Below are 18,162 nucleotides of genomic sequence, written 5' to 3' on the forward strand. Positions count from 1 at the left end.
TGAAACGTGTGTCGCATGATGTTCGTCATCGCACAGCGTCTTTGATGCTAAACTACACTGAAGCGAACAGAAGCGTTTAAAGACAAGTTCCAGGATAAATGAGCTCCACCAGTTGGGTAACTTGTATGCCGAGCCGACCCCATTCGAACGTGTCTCTCTCTGAGGATAGAGGCAGAGATCCGCTCCTTCGGACCTGAGTGACGTTCGATTCCGCTGGTAGAAGCGGCTCAGGCGGTACTGCGTTGGCCTTGGCGACACCGTCTCCACCTTTGAGTATACGTAGCGCTTTGCGGGGCGTCTTACAGTTTCGCGCTTCGCGAACAAGACTCCTTTCGGTTCCGTTTCGTGCTACTGGCGAGTGCTGCTGCGTTCGCTTCAGCTGGTGCAACAGCGCGTCGGCACGAGTTTCGGGAACGAAAATGCTACGCTTGGGTTTCCTGCTGGGGCCGTTCGCTCCTAGTCACCGAACCTGCCCCTTTTCGAACTTTCAACGAGTCTACAGGGCAACGAGCAACGCTGAACGTGTTTTTCTGTTTCGCACCGGGAGGGCAAGTCTATCCATGAGTGGCTGGGCACGAGGCTCCGTCGTGGACGTGGTTGAACAGCGAATCAGAGACGCGCTTAAACCGCAGAGCATTCGCGTGGAACCGACCTACGGTGACCCGAACGGCACGCACGTGAGCATCCGGGTTGTTGGGGACTGTTTTCGAGGCAAGCGACCTGTAGCTCGGCACCAGCTGGTGTACCGTGCCATCTGGAAGGAGATGGACGCAGGTCTCATTCACGCTGTTGATTCTTTGGAGACGTTGACCCCGGAAGAGGAGGGAGAAGGCAAGTGATGAACGAGCGCATTATTGGAACCATGGTACAGCAAAAGAGATCCAGAAACAGGTAAAGTCTCGAGGACGGGCGTCACCATGACCTTTGTCCATGAATGGGTCGCTTCTTCCACGGAGAAAAGTGGGCGGCATTGGAGCATGCCCATCCATACGCCTTCTAAACAAACGATCACGTATTCAGGATGTGTCGGGTCACTCGCTCCCACAGAGCATAGTACAGCATTCGTCCGGACATGGAAGGCACAGGCGTTGGAAGACGCCAATGCCTAAAGCGACCTAGTGCTGCCTGGTGGTACCCCTGACGACGCTGTGCGAGTCGGCGCTCTGGACCTGTTCGCGAACGCTCATGTTCGGCAGTGGCTGTCGTACCCTCTGTTGTCGCTGCATCTGAAGGTTTAGGTTCTAGAGATTTTGTTCTCGTGCTCTAGAGTCGCGCTCACGAACCGGGCACTGTGCAGCGACCATCTCAGCGGCAAGCCTTGCTCGTACGGCCAAGTCCTAGATTCCCTAGTCATCATGGCGCTCTTGCGATGGTTCATGGTAAAAACTGCAAGAATATTTCGGCAATATTTCTCCGCGAAAGCTAGGTTTAAACTGTAAACATAAGCATGAACGGCATCTCACGCTGAACGCGGTTTCCTGACAACTTGACGACCACCAGTGTCTGGCGAAGCGCAGCAAGCACATGCAAAGCGTCATCCATGGAAAGCACTGCTTTCCACGTCGGGTGACCAGAGCTAGGAGCGCCCCAAACATTACTCCATGCGTCCTCGCAAATCACACACAAGCACTTGAACGTATTAGGTCAAGGGTCTTCTCTACATCATTTAGTTTCAAAGGACGATGTCATCCGTACACCAGGACGCTTACTGGGTTTCCAGCTCACTATCTAGCTTGCGTACATCCGCAGATGACGTGAAACGTTCACAGTGCTCTGCGTCGACTACGGCGTTCACGCCCGTTCAGGGAGACTATCTGACCGCTCTGTGCAAGTGACGTCCGAACAAAAACGTGCCAGCTTGGTGTAAGAATTCTCTCAGACAAAGAGAATCGCACGGGTACCGATGTCGAGCGACAAACCCAGCGGTACCTGCGCTCACAGGAAACAATGCTCAGGTGCGTTTCTTTGGAAAAGCGCAGCGCGGTGGACCAGTGGGGAGCCAGTCCTCAGGAGTCTCGTTAGCGTCACCATCAGTAGTGAGAGCGCTTGCCATTGCTTGACAACGCACGCTTGGAGTCTGCATCGGGGACACACCGCCAGCCTTGCGTAATATGGCCGTTTTCATAGTGCTCCCCGGAAATCGTGTCAAGACGGCTACCATGGAACCATTTATCTCTGGTGATCACAGTACCTTGCTGCTTGCGCACTGCAGCCACACTGCGCACTCGATAATTGTATTTGCACACATACACATTGTATGCTAGTCTGTGCATATCGATATATGTATGTATGTATGTATGTATGTATGCCAAAGCCATCAAGTGGATCATGGAACAAGAGGGCAGCGCGAGCAACACTGGACGTCGAGCATTGCGAACCTGCCACGCGATCCATCCCGTGCGTTGCTGCTGCTGCTGCTGCTGCTGCTGAGTTTCCCCTGGTATCGTTCAACGTTGTTTCAAGGTGTTTTGCCTAGTTCCCTGTCGACACTGACTGATTGAGATGTCTCATGCCTCGTTCGCAGGCACGCGAGCTGCTACAACGCATCGGAGACTGGCTCCTGTCTCGGCGTCTGGTCGGCACGGACGAAGCCGGGAATCGCTACTATGAAGCATACCGAGGTGCCGGTTTGCCGCTGCGACGCTACCGCGAGCGGCCTAGTCGCAGCAACTGGTTTTCGGCAGCTTCAGGTACAGACTATGCTGGTGAGGGTGCAGACTCTGTGAACATCCTCTGGTGGCAATGGTTGATTGGTGCGCGCACGCAGCCGCCAAGCGCGGAGGAGTTGGTACACCTCGAGCGCCAGCAGGCACAGGTACGTGAACGAGTTGCAGCTCTGGCCGAGAAAGAACGTAGTGCTTTGGAAACAGAGCAGCTGAACGTGCTGAGTGTTCACGAGCGGGTGGCAGTGCTGTCGAAAAATTCGCGGAAGAGTTACGGGCGGGCGCAGGTCACCCCAGTGAGTGCAGAGGCGCTACTGGCGACGGGCACTGTTTACCGTGAATGGACGAGTGCGTACGCGGAAAAGCCGGTTACGAGTGACGGCGGCGTGGACGGAGTTTCATCCCGGGAGCAAGCTAGTTCAGGTAAAACAAGCGTCGAGGCGACGTCGACGCAGGAACCTCCTATCTGGATCTCGAATCGTCGACGGCCTCGAACGTGAAGTGCTCAGCGTGAAGCTATGAGGTAGTCGCAGGTGACCCAGGAGCGTGCCTTTTTCCCTGCACCATGGACACTGTGCAATATGGAAATAGTCGCTGGAGCGCGCCCTCGTTATGTTTTGCGGCCATGACGTGCTCGTCTACGCTACAATGCCGCTGGCAAGCCATGCTGGCGCGCTTGTCCCAGTCAGTCTACACGGGAGCGCTCCAGGGCGTCAAAGGTACCATGACCAAGGCCAATGGACATCAAACGGAAACGAGAATCCCCCGCCGAACCACGCATCGCTTGTCGGAAACCTGTGTAGCGAAAGGCCTCGGTGGTGGACACCTCCATACAAAGCGCATGTTTCCAGAAGCCGCTGCGTAACAGCTCGGGTTTGTCGCGTGCTCTGCGTTCGGGAAAGCGATTGTATGATGCCCAGGGTACCTGTATTGGGAGGTGCATCGTCCTGCACACATCGCACAGGTCATATATTCGTACGCATCCCCGTTGCGTATGGTCAATGTGCGGAGCAATATGTAGAGCGAAAGCCATTGTCCAGAACAAATCCACAACCTGCATGAACGGAACAACATACACGTGCATCCCTTTACGAGGAATACGACGTGAATGCTGAATACATTGCGGATCGAGCTCGTGGAGCGACCGTCTCGCAACGCTCCTGCGATACTTTAAGGTACGCAAGGAATCGCCTGTGGACGTGACCTAGGCATGCGAGAAACGGTCTTGCGCAAGCGGCCTCAGTCAGCCTGCTTTCGCGTTATCGGAAACCTCTCTGATTCGCATGTCGCGTTTCGATCATTTGTACATGGTAAACAAAAACAGTGCTTGCGGAAAGCACTCCATACCTTGCGTTCGAGTTCATTGTTTCTGTGCCATTGGCGTTGCACCTGGTGCCGCGGGGCTCCCCGGAGAGGCGCGCTTGCTCCGGTCTGGTTTGTTTCTCCATGCCAGGTTCTTCGGTTCTACGTACGTACCAGCTTCAAAATCGTACTCCAAATCCGTCTCGGCCTCTGAGTCGCTGTCACATGCAGGTTCTGCTGGCGGGACACCTGTCGTTGGCTGACTGGATGTTTCAGGACGAGGCTGCTGGGAGCTGTCGGACTCGGAGGATGAAGAGGTTGCCCCAGGCACTAACGGTGGTTCGGTTCCTTGCAGTTGGTCCGGATCCTGAACACGAAGCTGCCCATGTGGAGCTCGAGTGTTCCCCTCAGAATCGGCACGAGTTTCGTCCTGTTCCCGTGTCTGCACCGAAGCATTTCCGTGTTCAGCGTGTGCGGATGCGTCTCGTCTGACGTCTCGCTCTGGTAATGTTTCTGAGAAGGAGGAGGAGGAGGAGGAGGCCATCGTTGCCTCGGCCGCCCCTGTGCGCAACTGCAGTGTCTCCGTTTCTGGCAGCGCATGCGGCGAACCTGGGGGCGTCGCGTTCGTGACTGCCTGCTCCGTGCACCACGAGGACGGTCTGGGGCTAGTCGCGGAGCGTGCCTCGTCTACTTTGGAGGTACCGGTCACGTTCGCTGCACGCTGCTGACCAGAAGCAGCGACGGACGCAGATTTGGTTATCGCTCCACCGGTGAAGACGACTGCATCGGCATACGCAGACTCGTCAATGTCGCGGTACTGGATGAGATGGGGATTCCGTTTGCGGCTCGCGAGCAGTTCCGGCGGGATCGAGTAGTGCCACTTCTTGTCCTGGCCACGTATGAGCAGCGGTTGGCGGTGCTCGTTATCCACAAACACATCTGTCTCATCCAAAACCTCCTCTTTGATCATCTCTTCAACGATATCTTCCAAGGTGACAATGCCCAGAAATCGCCTGGTGCCGTGATCCGCTGGAGGTTCCAGACTCTCCACCACAATCGCCATGTGAGATCGCCCAACCTGAAACTCGTTCAAAAGATCCAGCAAATTGCACTGCTTGGATACGTATACGGGGCTCACAACCTTTTTCTTGTGGCTGCGTTTTTTTCGACGAATAATCGCTCGAATAGGCAGTGCTTTGTTCGGATCGACGAGAAGCAACTGTTTCACCAACAGGATAGCAATGATGTTATCGCGACAGCCGTCATAGATGGGGATTCGTGAATGACCCAGCCGCAGGATGCGTTTCAGTAATCGACGATCGAGACAATCATCAACCGAGAGACAGAACACGTCATCGGCCTTGGTCATGATCTGAAACACAGTCTTCGATGATAATTCTAGAATACCGACCAGCATGGATGCCTCATCGGCGGAAAGCACGCTAAATCCAGAAGGGCGTCCTCCGTCTGAGGCAACAGCCGGTGCTCGCTCGGTACCAGTAGACGCAGCACGCTCCCAGCTGGTACCGAACGACTTGTCGGCAACGGCATTTGAACCCACGTTCGGACTGTCTCTTCGAACTGCCTGTGTCGAAGACGCTCTGGGCATCGTCGATGACGTTGACGCGTAGCCAGGCGAAGGCTCCTGGATCCGCAGCTCGGTGCGTTCAGCTCCAGCTGCAACGACAGGAGCCCACTCCAGGTCCGGAGCATCCGGAGATGCCACTGTGCCTGAACCTGCTGCTGCTGCTGCTCCTGGTGCTGGTGTTGCGGCTCTGGTGACGCCCGCTGGTCCGTGCATCTGGATCAGAGCCTTGAGTCGATCGCGATCGTAACCCGTACGCAGCTCCTTGCCCAGCATTTTGTCAAGCATCCAAGCAGCTGGGGCAGCCACTGGCCAAAAAATCGTCATCAGGGTTCTTGTGAAGCCAGCGGTGGCAGCGCCCACCTTCAGTCCATATCGACTGCAGACTGCCTGTGGCAGGACTTCTCCGAAAACAACCACGCTCACTACAGAGAGCACCAGGGCGGCGTATCCGCCAGGAAATAGGGTATCGAGCACGAGAGGCAGTAGCTCATTCGCAAGCGTGTTGGTCAGCAGCAACGTTACCAACAGTTGGTTTCCCTTCGCCCGCAACGGGGCAATAGCCCGAGCTGCGGATTTTTCCTCCGGATTCGCCCCAGAAACCGCCAGGAGTTCCAATTGAAACAAGTCAAGAGACATGAGGCCCAGAGTAAGGCCCGCCATGAGTGCACCCAGCAAGATGCAACTCAGCGCCAAAACGAATAGAAGCGGACGCGGAACCGCCTCCAACCATGAAGCCGCTTGCGCTAACTCATCATCCGGCGTGCGCTGAAGCTTGGACGCCCAGCACACCCACAACAGGTACTTAGCCCCGCTGCAGGTAAGCAGCGGTAGTGGCATGCTGGCAAGGCGCGCGTCCAGCACCGTTCCCCGGTAACGACTTCGTCTCTGGACAAGGGTCACCGCCAAAGTGACCGCTTGCCCCGTTCCACGGTGTATGGGAACGTTCCACTCAATTGGAGTGCTCTGGAAGCTGCCTCCAGCCGCAGCTGAGTAGACGCGGGTACCAACGTGCTCTCCCTGCGGACCTGTGGTCGCTCTCAGCACTTCTACAGCAAACAGGGCGCTGGCGCTTGTGGCTGCTGCTGCTGCTGCTGCTGCTGCTGCGCATCCCGACTAGTCGCGGGACCTGTACGGGTGTCGATGGTATTTCAGGCATCCTACGCACCGGAATGTGTCGTTTTCAACATGGACGCACACGCTATATTTTGGATGTCTTCTCACTGTTTTGGACATGAGCCGTTGTGGCCTCTTTACGACAGTGTCCTTTTCCTATCTCTCATCTGAGGCTCGGCATTCGCCAGTTTATCGCATCCCTCTACCGCTATCTTCAACAGTCGCTGGATATTGATGGCTGCGTTAAAGTCTCGATTTCGCTGCTTGGGGCATTTCTCGAAACCTATGATGTCGAGATGGTCGTTGCGATCAACGCTTCGCGTGACATGCTCATCTTGTTTGCATACGGTATCAGAGAACGCTGAGCGACCGTGACTCAGATGTCTAGCGGGGTCTTGCTTTACGACCAGCAGGTATGCTTCTCCGAGAATCGCATTGTGGTACGTGAACGCCTGCTTCATGATTCGTTCCTTGCTCTTGACGGGCACAGGAGGTTCCATTCGTTTTCTATTTTCGTTTCCGTTTCTGGTGCCGTACCCTAGGGTCATTTTTTGTCTAGGCGATCCCGTTTACGAGAACTCTGTTTGGTATGCACGCAAGCGGGCGTTACTCCACTCGTTTGAGGATTCTTGGAACGAGATGCTGTCCGTGATGAAACAAGTTCTGGAACTACGATCCAGAACGGAGATCAAGTTGTGAATTTTCCATTCCTCTACGCTTTCTTCGTCGAAAGCGGTAACGCATTCACCACTGGAAGCGATCGCTGCGACGGCTGATTTCCGAATGCAACAGCCTTTGCCATGCAAACAGAAGAGACGTGAGCTTCTGCGGACATATCTCGTGAGAGCCCTCATGCCGGTGACCAGGTTGGATTCGCAGGCGGCCACAATGGGCGTTGGATTCGCCTTTCAAACGGAAACGATCGTTTCGTTGTGACTGGTGCAGAGAGGCCTCGGCATGAGCTTACGATCAAGTCACCAACGGCTGACGTCGACTATTTTTCGTCATCCATCCATCCATCCAGCCGTGCGAATCGCTGCGACCACGAGTCGCCTTGGAACACACAAGATCGAGGCATTGAAAAAGGCATGATTTGAGCGTGCTCCATATAAGGGATGGGGAAGTATGGCTGCTTGTACGCATGAATTGGATAATGACAGGGGCTTTTTTACGAACGCTTCTTCGACGGCGTGGCGAATGCTCTGGATTTCAGTGACTCGACGATTCCCAGCCACGGAGCGTTGAAGTGGCCACTCAGAAAAGATGACCAAGAATCCTGTAAAAACTCGCGAATATCCGAGCCTTTGTTGCTGCACTTTGAATATCGAGGCTGGGAATCTATAATAAACTCCGGAGAATCCAAAGACGGGAACAGCGTAACCAGTGCCGTCTTCGATTTCCATCGAGATCGATGAGACTTTTTTTTCTGTCCGATAGGCCCAAACTAGCGTCGCTGGAATCTGCGGGCTGTCTGAACAACCAGCGATGAATCCCCTCTGATGACGGATACCATTCGGATCCAAGCGTGACTTTGTGGATCAAATACTATCAGTCATAGATAAATCTTGTCCAGCGGCTGGATAACCACGGGCTGCGTTCTGGCCGACGTGCGCCAGTTTCGGCTGTTCAGGTCGTTTCGTACACAGCGCTGGTGCGCGCTCTCGTCAGCTGGAACAACTGACTGAGCCCGTCATTCGTGTGGCGGTAGCGCTGGACGCGTGGAGGTTAGATCACAGCGCTTGATGCTCCAACACAGACAATGGGACAACTTGGTGTCGCATTGCGTACGCTCCGTTCCAACGTGAACCTCTTCCGGGCTATAGCCAAGTGCCAGGTGGCTTTCGATCCCTACGATTATCGTTCCGTGAGCGCACGCGAGTTCTTGCGGCGTGTGAATAGTCCGCGCGTTCGACGAGCGAACCCGCGTCTCGTGGTTGAGGCTACTGTTCGAGACGGCGGTGGCTCTGGAGGCGCCGAGCTCGTCATCAGCTTCCTTGACGGGAGAACGCTGACGCTTCAGCCGCTGGATGTGGATGTGAAAACGATTGAACGTGAGATTGCGCTGAATATTCCTGTTCTAACTATTTACAAGCTATTTGAAGAGGAGACCTCGGGGTCAGCGGGCTTCAAGGGATAGTGGAGCGAGTACGCTGCTTCGTGGGCGAACTTGTTTGGGCGCGCCGCGCGATTGTCGCGTGATCACAAGGGACTGCATACGTTACTGTGCGTTTCGTGGCCAGTGACGAGCGGTTACGCATTGGGCAGAGTTCCGCTATCCGTCAGCGTGCCAGCCAAACAGGCAGCTAACATGGAAGTCAGCCTGCTTGTTCGATTGTCAGCGGTCCGGGTAGCACGCAACCACCCCGGCGTTGTGCACCGTGGCCCACGGCATCGTTCGCAGAGCCGAACGTGACGCCCAAAGCACCATGAGCCGCATTTTGTCAGCACATGCCAAATAGCTCGCAGACCTGCGTGCAGTTCGTCGGATATGCATAGACGAAAACCCGTGGACAATGCGCCAGGTGGCAAGTTTCTCCTTTGCATAGGTGCGCAGTGCCATACAAACGCTGGCGTCTATGACGACACGCTATACGCACTTGCTCCATTGGAAACCTATTTCGATACATAAAACAGCGAGGGCGCTTTTGTGCCGAACGCTGCGGCTCTGGTGGCGTTACCTGAGTCTATGCGGCGGTGTCGTCGGCTGCAACACTTTTGGAGCGCGCACTGCTCCGCCCGTGCAACACAGAGTTTTCTGTGCCATTTACGCTATAGCTGCGCAATCGCGTCTGACTGCTGCCTAGTAATCGTTATAGGAACTGAACACGTCTTCACGCGGGCAAGCACTGTAGCTGCAACGCAACTGACCAGCAGCGAACTCTTGTGCATGTATTCGCAATCAAAATGGACAGTGTCCGTTTCTCGAAACGAATGCGATGATGTTTCCGCGCACTCGCAAAAAGAAAACATACCGCACTTTGCACGTGTTACCATGGCTCTCGTGCGCGGACTCTAGACTAGTGCACCAGCGTTGCATTGATCCAGAGTATACGCTCAAGATGCGTCCCATGGTACGCGATGATTTATCAGCCTGCTGACGCCTACGGCCAAGGCGACGATAACCACCTGGGATACGCGCTCACGGACTGGATTCTGTATAAAATACGACAATGATAGTCAGTGCATTCTCGTATATGAAGAAACGGACAGAAGCCGTTCCAGCGATGCACTGCGCGTGTTCGATGCGGGCCACATCGCCAGCCAAATCCGCGGTGATAGCGTCTCTCCACAGCGCGTCATGCGGTGCGGATACGGCTGCTCGCTTCGACGAAGGCAGTTCACTGTGCAAACTCCGGTTGAACGAGTATCCAGAGGTTGTCATGGCAAGTCGTCTGACTGATATTGCCGTATTTGGGGGAGGCGGCTTCATCGGAAGGCACCTGCTGCGAGCGCTCTTGCGACTCGCACCAGAGACCTCACCAGAAGCGCTTCGGATTCGCGTTATCTGTAGGAATGCTGTCAAGGTGCGCGTCCAACTGGCAGTTGACTCGGATCAGCGTCTACAGCAGGCGGTAAGATCGTCCCAAATAACGTTTGTTACCGCTGATGTTACACAGGAGGAGCAGGTTCTGCAGGCACTGCGCCCGCTGCCGCAGAGCGTTGCGAACCTGGTGGGTCTGCTGTACGAGACCCCGCCAGAGCGAACGTTTGAAAAAGTGCACGTCAAAGCCGCTGAGAATATTTCAAAGGCTTTTAAACTGAACGAGCAGGCTGAACATACGGCAAGCAGTGAACTAGAGCGACCGATCATGACGCAAGTCTCGGCGATAGGTGCGGATTTCACGGCTGTTCATTCCGCGTACGCACGTTCAAAAGGACTCGCAGAGCAGGCTTTGCTGAGCCATCTTGGAAAACAGGTCTTGATTATCAGGCCTTCGATTGTGTTCGGTCCAGGTGATCAATTCTTCACGCGCTTTCGGGACATGGCACGCTTTTCTCCCGCATTGCCGCTGATCGGAACCGGAGACACCCGTTTTCAGCCGGTCTATGTGGAGGACCTGGCGCTGGCTCTAGCTCGCAGTATCCTTCCCGCGGAGCGAAAGAAATATGTGGCCATGGAATCTAGCGCGGAATCTTCAATGGATTCCGAACACGAACAGATTTTTGAACTCGGTGGACGAGATATTCTGACGTTTCGGGAGCTTATGGCTCGGATGCTCTCTGTGATGCAAATGCGCCGTTTGCTGGTTCCGATTCCTTTGAGCGTCGCCAACATTCAGGCACAAGCATCGGAGCTGCTGCACCGGATGGTACCCAGTATACCACCCATGCTGACTCGCGATCAGATCGCGCTATTACAGCGGGACAATGTCGTCCATACGGGTTATCGAACGTTTCGTGACCTCGGCATCGATCAGCCCAGAGGAGTCGACGCTGAAACCCTCACATATCTTGCTGAACGCCGGTGAGAGCAGTCGCCGAAAGTGCACTATTCGTGTTCGCTTTCACTGAAAGCATGCTATCAATCCAGCGTAGTGCCTTTGTGAACGAGCCGAAGCCGAGAGACGCGTCGATCGGTTTCTCGCCTCCAGAATCCCTCGCTAGGTACTTGAATTGCAGTAGAATATGCCCATAGAAGCATACTCTTGTATTTACGAATCCCGAACGATGTGCTGGCCTGCGCAGATCTGAAACGAGTGCTCATGCCTCACCCAGAAGAGGTCGTACCTGCGGAGCGGCAGTGACGGCCAACGAGATTCCTTCACCCACAAGTCGCTTTCGTAGGCGAGCATGACGCTCTCCGTACACGCGGAGCACCGTATCTCTGGAGAACCTAGGGCGACCAATGAAATTCTTTTACGCGCCGCTTTCTTCGGAGATTATGAACCTTGGAATCCCACGGCTCCCGTGGACTGGACGCTGTTCGCGCCATATCCGCATCCGCTCAACTCTTGGACCCATACGGATCAGAAGACGTGGACGCTGGGACGTGACCTGCGCATCCGCTCCGCCCCTTTCCACGGTTTATTGACGCTTGTAGCGTATGCATTGAGCGCTCGCTCAGATGCTGGGATGCAGGATGTTATCCGCGGCATCTTCCAATAACGCGTGAATGTTCTGTCTCTGAAATTCAACGACATAGTTCTGATGATCAAAGGTTTCCCCTGTGATCCGCAGCGTCCATGTGGTCGCTGCGCCCTCCTTGGAGACTGCGTTGGCCTCTTCAACGAGCATGCGCAGCTCATCTTCCTCGAATAGATGATAGAACCGGAAGTATGTTTGAGATGGACTGTCCGATTTTTTCTGTGGTAAAGCGTCGGCGCCTGTTGACCGCTTGTGATGCCACGGTAGCAGGTACCCGTCCATGGTTGATTGTGCACGTGATCGTAGCTTCAGCGGTATCGCTCTCAAAGCCCAGACGTACACCAGGGCATGCCCAGTAGGGCGAAGTACTCGCCCCAGCTCCACCACAGCACCAACGCGGCGTCGTGCCGTTGCCACATGGTGGATCACCGCAATGCTCAGGGCAACATCGAACACCCCAGAGCGGAACGGCAAAAATAGGCAATCCGCTTGTACGCATTCAACGGGTAGCAGCGCCGTCTCTTGAGCCTCCAAAGCATCAGACTGCCAACGAGCGCGGAGCAGGAGTCTACGGCAACGATCCGCAGCGATGTAGTAACCGTGTTGGCGCAGAACAGGCAGCGCATACTTGCCATTGCCGGCACCACTGTCCAGGACGAGCGCCTCATGTGCGAGTTGTTCCAGAAACGCTTGAACTCTTGGCCATGTGCGATATCGAGTGGCACTGAAATGGTCTCCGATAGCCTCGTAAACGGCATGCACGTATCGGTTTTCGTGCTCAAACGCGTCCATGCGGAACAATACGATACCAGTCCGCGCTGCCAGCGTAGGAAGCGGGTACCTTCAAGCGAGCCAAAGTGCCCGCAGTGTGGGTCTAGTGCGCCAAACCTGGGGTTTTGCCACCACTCAACCGGGTTCAGAGCAAGCGGTTCGCTTGATGCGTGTACCCTGCGAAACAGCCGTCAGTCTCTCGTTTGTGGCTCAGTGTGGGGACGCAGCTTCGGCTTTGCAAACGTGTACCAGAATCCGGATAGCGCTGAAAAACTGAGCGAGTGGGTAGCACTTCGCTTCTTCTGAACAGCAGCTCGTCAGCGCCCAGGAGAGGGGGCGCACCGCCCGCCGTGGACCGCACCAACGTCCCAGCGGGCGTACGGCGAGAGCGTTGTTCTCTCGCCGTTCCTAACTCGACGCAAGCTCGCTTCGGGGCTAGTGTGGAACCTGAACTCCAGCCCCTCCCCCGCTCCAGGACAAACTCGCGCCCCGCACGCAAACGACGTTCAAAGACGTTGCCTCGTTCCCCACAGCGGCTCGGAGCTAGAACCCGAAGCACATCGATGAGTTTCGGCAAATTGCTACGCAGATACTCTTTAGTCTTCAGGGACTGACTTGGACTCGCGAGACACGTAACAGCTTTGCTATCGACATAAATGTTCTACTTGACAAGTGTCAAGCGCAACAATCGAATATGATTCTTCTGTGGTAGATGGTGCATTGATCGGCACTGAGGATAACCATCTTCATGCTTGTACTAGCTGGACGCTTTACAACCTCTGGGTACATGCTACTGCTGCTCGTGGATGCTCATCGCGAAGCAGCTTCAGTGATGCGGTGCCTTGATTGCTTCGCACCAAGACCCCGTCACGAACACACTCCGGTACCACCGTCGAGGTCACCCAGCGAAACTCGCACGTTTGTACGCTCACAGATAACCAAAGTGCATGATGGATACGAAGCCTGTGACTGTCGCTGTTACGGCGAAGAGACAGTTCAAGCGCTCGCTGTGCGCTTGTGCAGAATACGCGTGAACCATGTTTCTAGCGAACCCGCAACTTGCGTGTCTTGTGTAGTTTCGTGATAGCTGTACGCACTGCGCACCATGGTACGTCCGGAGAACAAGTCTCCAGCACCGAAGCAGTACACTAGTCCATCGCCGAGCGCTCTCCGTTCGGGTGCGGATCACATCAACCGCAACGCTTCATAAAATCGTCTATGTACCTGGTGCAAGTAGGTGCAGTTGAAGAATCAATAGAAGCCAACACGACGATATTCATAGGTTACTCTGTCACTGCACGCGACTTGAGGCCGGTGAGAGCGCACCAAGGCAACGGTTCCGCTGGGGCCGCTTTCGTTCCAGCAGGCAAGCATCTGATCAGCGGTTCGTCGACTTGTTCGCTACGTCATCTTGCCTTACGCTGCGCGCCTTCTTGGGTATAGAGACGCCTGCTGCACCCCCGTGCCAGGGCCATATGGAACGCTCGTAATTGCGTTACGCGGGCGTACACCATCAAGTTTCGGTTTCTGGCTACGCTCATCAACACCAGCATTTGCGGGTTCTTTTTCTCATTCTGCTTCCCTCTCCTTCCTCTAGTCGCCGGCTTGGAATACGCCGACGTCTTCGGTTCCTGTAAAATCGTCGCCAGCAGTCGACAGATGTTGATGGCAGTGTTCGTGTCTCGATGTCGCAGCCTTCTGCTGCTGTTCACGCATTTCATGCACAGGCTGGAGTTGCGATAGAGGCATTGCATGGCATTTTCATTTTAGTTGTGCTCAGACTTGGAGCGCTCTTGGCATCAGTGGCACTTGACGTGGCTAAAGTGTTTCCCCATGCCCAGCCAAAATTCTTCATCCGTGGACTTCGCTCGGGCCTGCTTGATCGCTGCATACATACCCGTTCAGGGGTACAGTGGGGCCCCGCCTCAATACCCCGTTCCGTTTTCGAGTCCGCTGCAGTACCGCACCGTTTCGTAAGATCACTGGCTTCCTCTGACAAATACCCGCGTTGAATACGCTGTACGCTGCAAACGCAAACGCACGCTGTTCCATTCGATAGCGCATTTGTGGAATGCGGTGTTCTTCACGCGGAAGCAATGCCCCGAAGCAGAATCTAGGCTGGAGATCAGGTCTTGGAATTTCGATTCGTCAACGCTCCCGTCGTGCAAAGGAGTGATGCACGCTCGATTGGAAGCGATTGCTGGGATGAATCTAGTCCGATTCCGTTACTCCTTTCGATGTGAACAGAAGATACGGGGGCCCCTGTGAGCGTGCTCCATGAGCGCTGTTATGCTGGTAGCGCATGCCGTTTCGTCAACGGCCACAACCACAGGAGGATTTTTCATTCGAACGGATTCGATTATTTGGAGTGAGGATTTCAGTCAGCTTTTGGGGCTCGGCCTGTGAACATTTCGTCAACGGACCAAGTCGTGTATTTTTCCTCGACAAGACAACAGCTCGAATGGCTGTTCGCATGAGTTGCCTCGAAGTAGAACGATCGAAAACTTGGAGGTTGCTTGATTTGAGCATACTGCACGAAAGAAAACGAGAACACAAAACACTTGTACACAGGCATTGGATAATGTCATCGGTTATTTTAGAAACCCTTGTTCGCCGGCGTCGCGATTCATCTTGATTCCGGTGGCGTACCGAATGCCATCGGCACACCGTGGAAGGCACCAATCAGGAAAAACGACCGAGAATCCTAGAACTACACATGAATCCGTGATCCCTACTTGCTGCGCTTCGAATGTTGAGTCTGCTTATCTAACAAGTTCAGAAAAATAATCCAAAGGCGGTAACGGAGCGAGCACTTCAGGGTCCCATTTTCATCTGACACAGGCGTAGAGCGTCCCCGGCAATCAACATTCCCATCAGAGCGCTTACGCGAAGCCCTCTCGTCGTTTCACATTCAGCTGTATCAGACAAAAGCGCTCGTGCGACGACCGCTAGACTCGTGGCCAGCCACCGGGTGAAATCCGTCGCTCGAGTAATGGCTTGGTTGGTTTCTGGTGTTGCCCCAGAAGCTTTGATACGCCAGGAAAGCTCCAACCTGTCGGCGCAGCAGCACTCGGATCCAGCATCCTCTTGACACGACTCACTTTCCACCAGCTGATCGCCATAAAAGCGAGCGTTTTCAACAGAGCTGTCCACGCGAGCGCCGTGGATGATCCATAAAGTGCCTCGAGCATGAGCCCAAGGCGATGGTTGAAGTAGTAGGCTGCGCCACCTACTTGCGCAACCCTATCTTGAAGATGATCGACCGCCGCTTCCAGGTCCTGTATGTGGCCGACTTTGATGGGCTCCTTCTTGTCAGCGTGCACGCCCGATACGACCTCGTCAACGACACCACCCTGCCACTCGAAGAGGATCTTCCGTGGTGGCCCATACGCACCAGCAAAGCAGATTCGATATAGGGGAAACCCGTCTTCCGTCACCTCAAAAGAGAAAGACTCTCCGGCGTGTGCGGGTAACGCGAGCACCGGCACGGAGCGCGACTCGTCGTCGATAGCGTCACGCGGCAGCTTCGAGACAATCATTTCTACCGCTGCACCTTTTGGTGGCTCTACCACCAAGTAGTGACCGCTTATGAGATCCCCTTTTGCTCCAGTCGTAAAGAAGCAGTTCGGATTACGGTTGTGGTCACGGGCGTCTCTAAGACCTACCCGCGGAACCGGCACGTAGTCGAACGTTAGCGCTTCTGCAGGAACGGCTGCGAGTTGTATCCCGAGTACCATAGCAACGATAACGAACACGAGGCAGACACAGGTAAGGGTCCAAACATATCGAGTACAGCGAGACATTATGAATATACACTGCACAAGTTTCCGAGGAACAACACTAGGGCCCCGAACGACGTTGAGGAGGCGGCTCGCGTTGAAGCCAAAAATGGTTTTTGTACCGTGCCCCGCAAGTGCAGGGCACGTCCATCGCCAGTCCTCGCGGCTGGCGGCGAGCGCGTCGCAGTTGTCTGCAACAGTCGCGCTGCGATCGGGCAAGCGCTGCATCGCGTCAGCACATCGGGAGAGACGTGTGCGGACGCCTTTGGAAAAGAAAAATTGTAATTAATGGTATAACACTGCATGTTTATGTACTTTTTGGATAGGAACTAGATATACGGGGAGCGAGAGAGGTACCAAATTGGATATTTATAGACTTTTTGGACACAAACTCGACAGTCGTAATGACGAGATCATTCCAGACGGCGTATTGAGTTTCTTTGATCTAAAGCGGATGCATGCAGGCCTGGTGCCCCCGCCCCTAACCCCGCCCCCCGGTTATCCCCAGGGCGCTCCACTGTCTTTATTCCGGGTTCGTTCGATGGTGTATGCAGGGCCCTGGTACGGCGTTCTTTGGGACTTGAGCGAAACGAGCTGTTGTGAACATATGCGCACCGAATAAGCGTGACCGTGCCGGACATCAGAGCGAGCATTCGCGTGGAGGCGCATGAATGCGGACTCCGTTCCGCGACCGGCACTCGCTGAGGAACGAAAGCTATAGCGCTAGATGCGATCGCGAGCGCGTCCACACGCGGTACCCCAGAGTGGTCAAAAAACCTCGCGCAGCTCGCAGAAAGCGCCACCAGCCAGGGAATGCACCTCGCTGGCGCACCCGCGCCCAGGAAACATTCCGACACGTGTGCTAGGGTATGCGCTACAAACGCTATTCAGCGGCTGCCGCGACGACGCTGTCGGTTACGGCGCTCGTTTCGTGACCCGGTCCGAGCTAGCTTCTCAGGTTGGCGCCCTGTTGTGAAGAGCTGTAGATCCCCGGTTACCGCGTCGATGCGACCCGTTGCGGCTGGCCCGATCGCGATACAGGTGCATGTACGTGGTGGTACTTCAGTGTGACCTGCGTCCACCACTTGAAAGAGCGGGAGACCCAAAGCGCGCGCCTCACGCGCGAGCGCCTCTAGCATCCGAGCGCCGCTGCCGCTCTCGGCAACAGATGGTGCAGCAGTTGATGCGCGGTCCGAAGCAGGGCGCTTGAACGTCGACAACACAACAATTTTCTCACCTTCACGCTTCCAACGATTGCATACGAGAGCTTGCTCAGTATCGCCCGTCGATTCGACGCAGTGCCGGCGATAGGCACCAACAGCGGCGTGTGCAGCCTGCGCAGCCAACTTGCCTGCACTCATGGGTATGTCGTTTCGACATACGATCACAAGCTTTGGGGCATCTAAATCTTCGGGACGCAAGACGACACCGGCGCTGTGGGCAACCACATGATGATTACGCGGATTTTCATTGGAGGCACTGATCTGCAGGCTCGGGTCTGCTGTATGCAACAGAGGCCTAGCAGAACAGACCGCGGAAAATTGCAGGTGCATAGGTGCTGCGGACCGCAGCTCCGCGGGCGGTTCCTGTGGAGTCCACACGAGCTCCGATACACCTTCATCTTGCAAACGAGATCGCAAAACACTGCCAACTGCAGCGTCGAGCGCATAGACGTACCCGTGGAGTCCGCTCTTACCGAGGCTGCTCGCAAGCGCCACTCGCTGCGGTAGCAGCTGCTGATGCTGATGCTGCCGCCGGCCCGACTGCTGAGTCATGTGTTTCGGTCCCAGCGGGCAAAGAGCGCAACCGTTCCCCGAAAAAAGAACCAAGCTGCTTACAGCGGCACGCCTCGCGGTTTCCT

General features: G+C 55.1%; 8 protein-coding genes across 8 annotated transcripts, besides 3 other annotated features; 4 read left to right on the top strand and 4 right to left on the bottom strand.

Annotated features, from left to right (window-relative positions):
• Positions 1–419: 419 nt before the first annotated feature.
• On the top strand, positions 420–839 carry CYME_CMC085C (hypothetical protein, conserved; the record flags this gene model as incomplete). Its single annotated transcript, XM_005535250.1, has 1 exon — positions 420–839. One exon carries the CDS (start codon positions 420–422, stop codon positions 837–839), a length of 420 nt encoding a protein of 139 aa, XP_005535307.1.
• Positions 840–1,426: 587 nt separating this feature from the next.
• Positions 1,427–2,128: a sequence feature (possible transcribed region).
• Positions 1,724–3,119: a sequence feature (possible transcribed region).
• On the top strand, positions 2,510–3,163 carry CYME_CMC088C (hypothetical protein; the record flags this gene model as incomplete). The annotated part of the gene is made up of 1 exon (XM_005535251.1): positions 2,510–3,163. The coding sequence occupies one exon, from the start codon at positions 2,510–2,512 to the stop codon at positions 3,161–3,163; it is 654 nt and encodes a 217-aa protein (XP_005535308.1).
• Positions 3,164–4,023: 860 nt separating this feature from the next.
• CYME_CMC089C (unknown DUF21 containing protein) lies at positions 4,024–6,390 on the bottom strand (the record flags this gene model as incomplete). The annotated part of the gene is made up of 1 exon (XM_005535252.1): positions 4,024–6,390. The coding sequence occupies one exon, from the start codon at positions 6,388–6,390 to the stop codon at positions 4,024–4,026; it is 2,367 nt and encodes a 788-aa protein (XP_005535309.1).
• A 2,035-nt stretch (positions 6,391–8,425) lies between these two features.
• On the top strand, positions 8,426–8,803 carry CYME_CMC090C (hypothetical protein; the record flags this gene model as incomplete). The annotated part of the gene is made up of 1 exon (XM_005535253.1): positions 8,426–8,803. One exon carries the CDS (start codon positions 8,426–8,428, stop codon positions 8,801–8,803), a length of 378 nt encoding a protein of 125 aa, XP_005535310.1.
• Positions 8,804–10,046: 1,243 nt separating this feature from the next.
• On the top strand, positions 10,047–11,135 carry CYME_CMC091C (NADH dehydrogenase I alpha subcomplex 9; the record flags this gene model as incomplete). Its single annotated transcript, XM_005535254.1, has 1 exon — positions 10,047–11,135. One exon carries the CDS (start codon positions 10,047–10,049, stop codon positions 11,133–11,135), a length of 1,089 nt encoding a protein of 362 aa, XP_005535311.1.
• Positions 11,136–11,727: 592 nt separating this feature from the next.
• On the bottom strand, positions 11,728–12,543 carry CYME_CMC092C (hypothetical protein, conserved; the record flags this gene model as incomplete). The annotated part of the gene is made up of 1 exon (XM_005535255.1): positions 11,728–12,543. The coding sequence occupies one exon, from the start codon at positions 12,541–12,543 to the stop codon at positions 11,728–11,730; it is 816 nt and encodes a 271-aa protein (XP_005535312.1).
• Positions 12,544–15,470: 2,927 nt separating this feature from the next.
• On the bottom strand, positions 15,471–16,529 carry CYME_CMC093C (hypothetical protein; the record flags this gene model as incomplete). Its single annotated transcript, XM_005535256.1, has 1 exon — positions 15,471–16,529. The coding sequence occupies one exon, from the start codon at positions 16,527–16,529 to the stop codon at positions 15,471–15,473; it is 1,059 nt and encodes a 352-aa protein (XP_005535313.1).
• Positions 16,530–16,753: 224 nt separating this feature from the next.
• Positions 16,754–18,162: part of a sequence feature (possible transcribed region) that runs on past the window's edge.
• CYME_CMC095C (hypothetical protein, conserved) lies at positions 17,189–18,076 on the bottom strand (the record flags this gene model as incomplete). The annotated part of the gene is made up of 1 exon (XM_005535257.1): positions 17,189–18,076. One exon carries the CDS (start codon positions 18,074–18,076, stop codon positions 17,189–17,191), a length of 888 nt encoding a protein of 295 aa, XP_005535314.1.

Source organism: Cyanidioschyzon merolae, chromosome 3, assembly GCF_000091205.1.
Source record: "Cyanidioschyzon merolae strain 10D DNA, chromosome 3, complete genome".
NCBI lineage: Eukaryota > Rhodophyta > Bangiophyceae > Cyanidiales > Cyanidiaceae > Cyanidioschyzon > Cyanidioschyzon merolae.